The 10,585-nt window shown below is 43.5% G+C and overlaps 1 protein-coding gene across 1 annotated transcript in view; it reads right to left on the bottom strand.

Annotated features, from left to right (window-relative positions):
* Window positions 1–765, bottom strand: part of LOC107624134 — a 5,849-nt gene extending 5,084 nt beyond the window's left edge. The window contains exon 1 of the mRNA XM_021114645.1: window positions 762–765. Coding sequence (XP_020970304.1) covers window positions 762–765 — 4 coding nt within the window. The remainder of the gene's footprint in view (window positions 1–761) is intronic.

Here is a 10,585-nt window from a genome sequence, read left to right as displayed (position 1 = left end):
GAACCTGGACCCGGAATCGCAACCCGGTGCCATACTTGTGAGAGGTTTAATATAAATTATTTATAAACTTTCTTCTCTTTACTTTTATATCTAATCTTTCTATTCGTCATTTTTAAATTTTAATTTATTTTTTGATTTTTTATATATATTAGTACTATTATTATAAACAATAAATTTAATATAATAAAACAATTAAAATAAAAACATCTTGTTTTTCTATCTTTTTTTATCTTTTACTCTCTTTTCTCTCTCTTTCTATTTTTACTTCTGACTCTCTCCTCAAAAGGCTCAACCCAAAGGATTGAGCCTCACCTTACACCGACCTTCTCCTGAAGAAGTCGGTTCCCGCCACGACTTGCTCTAAAAGAAGTCGGGGACAAAGATTAGCTGGCAGATAAACACTCATTCAAACGAGTAAATGCCCATAAAATCTCTCAACCCACTTCCAGGAGCCATATCTCAACTTCCCTAAGATAAAGGGACAGTTATCCACCTTAAAAGGTAGAACTACTTCAACGGTGGTTATTGGTTCACCACTATAAATACACTGACACCCCTCAGGTATCTCTAAGTCCCAATACTCTCTAAACCTGCTTACACCCTTGCTGACTTAGGCATCGGAGTGTCTTTGCAGGTACCACCCCCCGTTCACTTATACTCACAAGTCGGCAGAGGCCTCAAAGACACGAACCTGCTCGAAGGCTTCCCTCCTTAGACGATTGGGCCAACCCAACAATTTCAACCCACTAATCTTCGGTTACCCATCGTAAGATTAGCACCGTTGCCGGGGACTCGAGAGATCAACCAGTGATGGCAGACAATTCACCAGAAGATGGTCATACAGCGTCTGATTCCAAACAAGAAAACCTAGATACCGGAAACAACGACGCGGACCTAACCCTTCACCAGGGAGCCAACGACCAACATAGAAAAGGCACCTCTGGGTTAAAAAATCCAAAGGTAAACTCCTCGGAGGGACAAGAATCGGGAAAGGAAGGGCCACCCCATGCAGCCGAGCTAATGGGGTTGGTCCATGGCCACCAAGGTCGTTTGGAACAGCTGAAACAGGAATTAGAGCGACAACGAGAGGCGGAGCGAAATCTCAGGGAAGAGATAGAGCGACGAAAGGAGTTAGAAGAAAAACTCTTAAAGCTAGAATCTTCCCTTAGAAGTCGGAACTCCCGTGGCGACCGAGAAGAGTCGCCCCTGGGAGGAGAGGATCCATTCAGTGAGGACATAATGAGGACAAAAGTTTCAAGAAACTTCAAAAGCCCTGATATTAACCTCTATGACGGAACCACGGACCCGAAGCATCATTTAAGCAATTTCAAAAGTCGGATGTATCTGGCTGATGCTTCTGATGCAACTCGCTGCAAAGCTTTCCCGACCACCCTATCAAAAGCGGCGATGAAGTAGTTCGATAGCCTCCCTCCAAGGTCGGTTACCAGCTTTGAGGACCTCTCGAGAAAGTTCTTAATGAGGTTCTCCATCCAGAAGGATAAAGTAAAGCACGCACCGAGCCTCCTGGGAATAAAGCAGGAGGTCGGAGAACCTTTACGGAACTATATGGAAAGGTCCAACAAAGTGTACTTGGAGATTCAAGACCTGCCCACTGAGGCAGTCATCATGGGGCTAGTAAATGGACTTAGAGAAGGTCCCTTCTCGCAGTCCATATCAAAAAGGCACCCCACCTCCTTGAGTGATGTACAAGAAAGAGCAGAAAAGTACATCAACATGGAGGAAAATGCCAGACTACGAGAGCCGAGTTGGCGACCTGGACACCCTCACTCGATAAAAGAGAAAGAAAGAGAGCCCAAGAAAAAAGAAGAGCTCGGTCTCGATAGACCGAGGAAATATCACTCTTATACTCCTCTAAAAGTTTCCATAGTGGATGTATACAGAGAAATCTGCAATACTGAAAGACTGCCGCCTCCCAGGCCCATTAAAAATAAAAAGGGAGGAAGTCACAGCGATTACTGTGAGTACCATAAGATGTATGGTCACTCAACAAATGATTGCTACGACCTCAAAAATGTGATAGAAAAGCTGGCCAGAGAAGGCCGACTTGATAGATATCTCATGGAAAGGTCGGACAATCATGGGAAAAGAAAGTGAGATGACGGGGACAGAAGAGACCCACCACCACAAACCCCCGAGAGACACATACATATGATCTCGGGAGGATTTGTGGGAGGAGGACTCACCAAGTCATCTCGCAAGAGACACCTCAAGTGAGTCTACCAGGTCGGGAGCGAATCACCCGACCTCCCTACTATCTCATTTACAAAGGAGGATGGGCAAGGAGTAATCCCTGGACACGATGATCCAGTGGTGATAACCATGATCCTAACCAATGCCCACCTCCACAGAATTCTAGTAGACCAAGGGAGTTCAGCAGACATCCTTTTCAAGCCCGCGTTTGACAAACTAGGGTTGGATGAAAAGGAGTTAAGAGCCTACCCCGATACCTTGTACGGACTAGGCGACACGCCAATAAAACCACTAGGATTTCTACCCCTTCACACGACCTTCGGAAAGGGGGAAAAATCCAAAACTCTGAGCATAGACTTTATAATCATCGACGTGGGCATATAATGCCTTAATTAGCAGAGCTACCCTAAATCGACTCGGAGCAGTGGTGTCTATCCCTCATCTTTGCATGAAATTCCCGACATTTGCGGGGATAGCAACGGTACGGGGAGATCAGAAATTGGCAAGAAAATGCTACAATGAAAGCCTAAACCTGAGAGGAAAAGGTAAGGAAGTCCACACCATAGAGCTTGGCGGCGCGAGAGCCAAAGAAGAGCTGCAACTGCAACCAGGAGGAAAAACTGAAGAAGTACAGGTCGGCGAAGAGGAAGGAAAAATACCAACATAAGAGCCGACCTAAAAGAAAATCTAAAGCAAAGGTTGACAAAGCTCTTAAGAGATAATTCTGACCTCTTTGCCTGGAAAGCTTCCGACATGCCTGGGATAGACCCCGAGCTCATGTCCCATAGACTCTCGGTATATCCGGGGTCACGACCTGTACAACAGCGAAGGCGTAAGTTGGGCTCAGAACAAGCTCAAGCGGTGGAGGAGCAGGTATAAGCTCTCCTGGAACCTGACTTCATTAGAGAAGTCAAATATCCAACATGGCTAGCAAACGTAGTGCTAGTCAAGAAGCAAAACGGCAAGTGGAGGATGTGCGTCGACTATACCGACTTGAACAAGGCATGTCCCAAGGACCCATACCCACTTCCAAGCATTGATACTCTAGTGGATTCTAGCTCGGGATATCAATACTTGTCATTTATGGATGCCTACTCGGGATACAACCAGATCCCGATGTACAAGTCAGATCAAGAAAAAATATCATTCATCATGCCCAGAGCAAACTACTGTTACGTGGTCATGCCATTTGGATTAAAAAATGCCAGGGCCACATATCAAAGGCTGATGAATAAGGTGTTCGCTCCCCACCTCAGGAACTTAATGGAAGTCTACGTAGACGACATGCTGGTAAAAACCAAGGAAGAAACTGACCTCCTGACATACCTCTCGCAAGTCTTTAACACCATAAGGTTACATGAGATGAGACTAAATCCTGCAAAGTGTACCTTCGCGGTGGAGGCCAGAAAATTCATGGGGTTTATGCTGACGAAAAGGGGGATTGAAGCAAATCCCGATAAATGCAAAGCCATCCTGGAAATGAAAAGCCCGACTTGCTTAAGAGAGGTTCAACAATTGAATGGTCGACTTGCAGCCCTCTCCAGGTTTTTGGCAGGATCAGCATTAAGATCCCTTCCACTGTTCTCGCTACTAAGAAAGGGATATCAGTTTGACTGGACTCCAGAATGCGAAGAATCATTCCAGGAGTTCAAAAGGTTCTTGAGCCAACCTCCAATCCTGATCCGACCTCTAGTTGGGGAAGAGCTCATTCTATACTTGTCTGTAGCAGACAAAGCTATAGCATCAGCCCTGATACGAGAAGATGAGGTCGGACAGCATCCAGTGTACTTCACCAGCAAAGTTCTACAAGGCCCTGAACTAAGGTACCACAAACTAGAGAAGTTTGCTTACTCCTTAGTAATAGCCTCACGGAGGTTACGTCCTTACTTCCAATCCCACACAATAAGAGTCCGAACAAACCAACCTATGAAGCAAATCCTCCAAAAGATGGATGTTGCAGGAAGAATGGTTCAGTGGGCGATAGAGCTCTCCGAGTTCGACTTGAAGTACGAAACTTGGACGGCAATTAAAGCCCAATGCCTCACCGACTTCATAGCGGAGTACGCGGGAGACCAAGAGAAAAAGCCAACTACATGGGAACTATACGTAGATGGATCCTCAAACAAGACAGGAAGCGGTGCAGGCATAATACTGGTTAATGAAAGGGGAACACAAATAGAGGTTTCCCTCAAATTTGAATTCCGAGCTTCTAATAATCAGGCAGAATATAAAGCCCTAATTGCAGGTTTGAAGCTAGCAGAAGAGGTCGGCGCAACAAAAGTGATGATATTCAGTAACTCTCAAGTAGTGACCTCCCAGATAAATGGAGAGTATCAGGCCAAAGACCCAAATATGAAGAGATACTTGGAAAAAACTCTGGAGCACCTCGGGCGTTTTGCAGAAACCGAGATCAGGCATATAACTCGGGATCTTAATAACAGAGCAGACGCCCTCTCCAAGTTAGCAAGTACCAAACTAGGGGGAATAATAGAAGCTTGATCCAGGAAACTCTCCAAGAACCCTCTGTGGTGAAAACAGAGGACAAACAAGATGTCCTCGGAGGGAAGCACAATACTACACTCTGGTGAAAAATATCCTTTATAAAAGAGGAATATCAACGCCATTACTGAAATGCGTACCGACCTCAAGGACCACTGAAGTACTAGAGGAGGTTCATAATGGGATCTGCGAAAACCACCTCGGGGCCAAGTCACATGCCAGAAAAGTAATCCGAGCCGGGTTCTACTGGCCGACCTTGTAGAAGGATGCCACAGAATTTGTGAAGAAGTGCCAGCCATGCCAGATGCACGCAAATTTCCATGTGGCTCTTCCCGAGAAGCTCATCAGTATAACTTCTCCATGGCCCTTTGCAAAATGGGGGATGGACCTGTTAGGACCTTTTTTCCAGGCCCTAGGACAAGTCAAATACTTGATTGTGGGAATAGACTACTTCACAAAATGGATAGAAGCAGAACCATTAGCCACCATCATGGTCCAGAGAAGTTGGAGGTTCCTCTACAAAAGCATTATCACAAGGTATGGGATACCTCATTCCATCACCACAGATAATGGAACCCAATTCACCGACTCTACCTTCAGAAGCCTGGTAGCCAGTATGAAGATCAAACACCAGTTCACCTCGGTGGAACATCCACAAGCAAATGGACAAGCCGAAGCAGCCAATAAAGTCATACTGGCGGGATTAAAGAAAAGACTACAAGACGCAAAAGGAGCTTGGGCTGAGGAGCTCCCACAAGTGTTATGGGCTTACCGGACGACGCTACAATCTGCCACAGGAGAAACACCCTTTCGACTTTTCTATGGCGTGGAAGCCATGATACCAGTAGAAATCGACGAACAAAGTCCAAGGGTGATCTTTCATGATGAGGTCGGAAACATACAGGGGCACAAAGAGGAGCTTGAACTGCTCCCCAAAGTCCGAGAGCAAGCCCAGATAAGAGAAGCAGCATTGAAGCAAAGGATGACTACCAGATACAACAAAAAAGTCATTCGAAGGAGTTTCACCCCAGACGACTTGGTCTTAATCAGAAATGACATTGGAGTCAACAAATCTAGGGAAGAAAAGCTCACTGCTAATTGGAAAGGACCATACAAAATTAGTGAGGTCTTAGAAAAATGTTATTATAAGGTGACCGACTCAAACGGTACCGAGTTACCAAGGTCGTGGCATGCTTGTAATATGAAAAGGTACTATAGTTAAAAGCAAACTCTACTCCCTGATGTACTCTTTTCCCAACTTCATGATTTTTTCCCAAAATAAAAGGGTTTTTTTCTGAAGGAGGGTTTTTAACGAGGCATCACAGTAGAGACTAAAGGACAATAGACAGTTAAAAACCCTTAGTAGCAGTAAAGTACCTTCGCAAATAAATAAAGATCTTTTACAATATCTCTTATAAATTCCTTCTCGCTTTCTTTCTTCCTATGAAACGCGCCGACTTAAGCTCGACAAAGCGTGAAAATCCCATGAACCGACCTAGATGGTCGTCAGGATAAAACGACGAGGTACAAGTCGGCGTAAAGAGGTTATAAAAGTCCATCGTGATAAACTCGGAAATTATCTGAATTACAAGTCGGAAAAACCGAGAAACAAAGAAATGCATCGCAAAAATAACCTAAGTCATAAGAACTCAATAAATCCAAAAAATTGAGTGTAAGGAATACCAAAAAAGAGATAAGAAAACCTATCGAAAGCACAAAAGCAAAGGCCGTCCCAAAGAAAAGTTTAAGAGAAACTTCGAAGAAGAGACAATCAGCGAAGAAAAAGGTTTTTCAAAACAAAGATCAAAAAGGTTTTTTCGAAACCTAAAACAGAAAAGCATGCGCACAACAAATAGAGAAATGTAACTTAAACCCTTATAAAAAAAAGGGTATTTTTCGTTAATGGCCATAAAAGGCCAAGAGAATGTCAGCAAAATACCACCACAAACATAAAAATAAATAGTTTAAAAAAGAGGGCCCACAGGCCGGGCCCCCATATAGCCACAATAAATTTTTCAGTTAGGAAGGACGTCACCACCAGAGTCAAGGAGAGTAGTCGGAGCACCACCAGAATCAGGGAGAGTAGTCGGAGCGCTGTCAGGGCCAATATCCATAGGAGACGGAGTGAAAGTTCTAGGAGCCTTTGAAGAACTCAGGGAATCTTTTGGTCAGAGAGGGGACTCCATTATCCTCTGCCCCCAAGTCTTTAGATCAGACTCGGTGACATATCGGGGAGAGGGAGGAGAAACGATAGCTCCATCGATCACTACTTTATCCGGATCCAAAGGAGAGAGGTCCAGGTCGGGAGCGAGAACCCCGACCTGTTCTTTAAAGATCCTCCATGCTTCTTCAGCCCCATCAGCAATGGAGTCCTCCAACTTTGTATAGGCCTCCCAAGCTCTCATCAAATCCTTCTTCACCTCCACAAGGTCCTCAAATAAGCTTGAATAACTCTCCTGCGCCTTCTCCCTCAGGCCCTCCGCCATGGAACACTGGGCCTGCAACTTCCTCTCCCTCTCCTGGAGGCCATTCCTCTCCTCCTTCAATTTGGCGACCTCCTCCCTCAGCACCTTCTCCTGCCCTTGATATAAGCGAAGCCTCCCCTCCAACTCCTCAACCCTCGAGAACGAACCCAAAGAGCTAAGGGGAGTCTTCTCAAAGATATCAAGGAACTTTGTGCACACTCCTGCCGCCCTGATACTCTCCTGAGCCAGAATGGTAAGGTGGTTTCGAACAGAAGCATCATCCATACCTATACGAGTATGAGGATAGATATGCTTCCGAACGAACTGAGGCGCATCCACCTTAGCATCACCTTCAAAAGAAGAGCTAGACTCTAAAGTCTTGCGCTTCTTCTTTTCTGGCTCAAGGGAAGATCGGGGAGGAGGGGACGGCAGAGAAGAGGTTGAGGAAGAAATGACAATAGGTTGGGTGGGGGTCCCCAAACTACGAGAAGAGGGGGAAGGGGAAGGAAGGGAAGAACCAACTACCCTGGCGCCGGCGACTCTGGAGCGGGACCTCGCCTTGGTCTCCTGAACTCTCTGGTAAGACTCTCTGAAATTCTTCTTCGCCATCTCTGCAAAAAGCAATTAGGAAGCTAAAGTCAGTAAAACAAGTCGGAGAAAATAAGTCGGGCGACCATCAGGTCAGAAAGTATGATGAATAAACAAAAAGCTACCTAGTTGAGTCTGGACAAAGGTCGAAGACCCCTGGAGAAACTTTTTCGTATCCAGGTAAGGGGCTCTCCCCCATACTTCTCGGAGGAACCCCACAATGGCCGCCTCTATATCATCCAAGTCCTCCAAACTATATTTTTCACAAGGAGAGACCTCTAGCCAGTACAGGGGAAAACGAGGAGAAGAATTTTCATCCAGGAAAAAGGGGTGGTGACCCTCTACAGCTTGAACTTTGAAAAAGAAATTTTTGAAGTTGTGGAAGGATTCATCAAAAAGGGTAAAAACTCTCCGGCCTTGTATGGCCCGGAAAGACACCCATTGTTGTTTGTTGTTTTGCCCACTGAAGGGCTTAGTCATGTGGACGAGGAAAAAGAAAATCTTCAAAGAAGTCGGAAAGTCTAACGCATGGCTGATAAATTGGTAAATTTTCAAAAAACTCAAAGAATTAGGGTGAAGTTGGGTAGGAGCAACACGGCAATGACATAAAACATCTATCTCAAAGTTGGAAAAAAGGAAGAAAAATACCTAAACGGGTAATCATGCTCTCATACATATAGAAAAAATGAGGGGCTGCCTCAGAAGCCCTCCCAAAACAGACCCGGTCTTCCGGACCCGGGGCCATCAGTTCATATTTTGGCTCATCCTCATCAGAAGTACAGAGCCTATGACGTATGCAGAGATCGGTGATGTAGTCAGTATTCACCCAAGGTTCCTCCCCAAGAACTATACCGTCAACCCATAATGAAAGAGACTCTAAGGTAGACATCTTTCTAAAGGGGGCAACGAATCCTACAAAGAAAAAAGGAAAAAAATCAAAATAAAGACTCTAAGGGTCTAAGGTAGAAGTTTTCAAAACCAACAGAACGGCTAAAACTACGGTCAAACACTCCTCCGAAACAGAAACATGCAAGTAAAAAGCATTTTTGTGGTAAAAGGAGAAGGACTGACCTTTACTTCTGAAGCAACGGGAATAGCAACAGTCGACCGAAGGCAAGAACGAAGCTTTCTCCAAAACAAGAGTGCACGAATATAAAGTTTTCAGAAACGAAACAATGAAAGAGAGGAAAAGTATTTATAAACACGCTAGGGGCATAATGGTAAAAATGAAAGCAGTCATTAATGGGTGCACCGTTACCAATGCAATTAATCCCTACGTGTGGATACACGAACTCCTAACGGATGCGATGCTTGATTAGACGCGACTATGAAAATTCAAAAGGTCACGTCGGTTACGAAAAGTCACATCGGTTCCGAAAAATCACGTCGGTTCCTCTACAGGTCGGCTACAACCCCGAGTAGAATACTCGAACCCAATTCTTGAAAGAAATTGGGCTTGAGTAGGGGTACTGTTCATACCCTGGCCCAACGCTAAGGCCAAGGTCCAAACGAAAAGCTCAACCCAAAGGATTGAGCCTCACCTTACACCGACCTTCTCCTGAAGAAGTCGGTTCCCGCCACGACTTGCTCTAAAAGAAGTCGGGGACAAAGATTAGCTGGCAGATAAACACTCATTCAAACGAGTAATTGCCCATAAAATCTCTCAACCCACTTCCAGGAGCCATATCTCAACTTCCCTAAGATAAAGGGACAGTTATCCACCTTAAAAGGTAGAACTACTTCAACGGTGGTTATTGGTTCACCACTATAAATACACTGACACCCCTCAGGTATCTCTAAGTCCCAATACTCTCTAAACCTACTTACACCCTTGCTGACTTAGGCATCGGAGTGTCTTTGCAGGTACCACCCCCCGTTCACTTATACTCACAAGTCAGCGGAGGCCTCAAAGACGCGAACCCGCTCGAAGGCTTCCCTCCTTAGACGATTGGGCCAACCCAACAATTCCAGCCCACTAATCTCCGGTTACCCATTGTAACAGAGAGAATACTAATGTTATGATTAAAAGTTAAAATCAAGATTCAATTGTTTAAAAGAAATTGATTTTGAGTTAATTTTATAACAATCAATATAATTTTTGTTATACTAATATCTAATTATATTTTTATATTTATAGATAGAAAAAAAATAATTTTTAAATAACAAACATAAAAATTAATTATTTTTATTTGTGCAACAGGCTTAGCACCTAATAAAAAATATACAAGTTAAATCGTTTCTAATTTTAGATAATGAATATTGAAATTAATTATTAGTAATAAATCAAACTTTTCCACATGAAAATAATAACTAAAAAATTTATTATTTGATTTTTTTATCTACAGAGACTCTTTTCTTCTTAGTTGACAGGGACTTTTATCCCCTACAATCTTTTGTAAAAGTAGTTTGATTTTATAAATTTTTTGTGGCATAATCTATATTGTCAAAATAAAATTGACGTAATTTTAAAAGATTTATATTTTTGTAATGTAATTACGGGTGAAAATACTAGTTAATAAAAATATTTGAGAGGTGGATTTGACATTTGTTTGATTTGGTTAATAAAAATAAAAAAATGGTTGGGAGTAGTAAACCCAAATCCCAATTATGTAAATTAATTAATTAATTAATTAGGATAAATTAAAGACGGTAATGACAAGAATATTATAAATTTATAATGTTAGAACTTAGAAAGAAGAAGTGAGGTCAAAATCGTCAAATCGAGTAGGCGACAGGGTTGAGTGTTGGGTGTGGGTTGTGAAGGGAGTATTTTTTTTTTTTGTGGTGCTGCTGCCATTGGGCTAACCAGGGTTTCAACAATC

This window comes from Arachis ipaensis, chromosome B10 (assembly GCF_000816755.2).
Source record: "Arachis ipaensis cultivar K30076 chromosome B10, Araip1.1, whole genome shotgun sequence".
Lineage (NCBI taxonomy): Eukaryota > Viridiplantae > Streptophyta > Magnoliopsida > Fabales > Fabaceae > Arachis > Arachis ipaensis.
The sequence above is the reverse complement of the archived record's forward strand: the minus strand, read 5'-3'. Positions and strand labels throughout refer to the sequence as shown.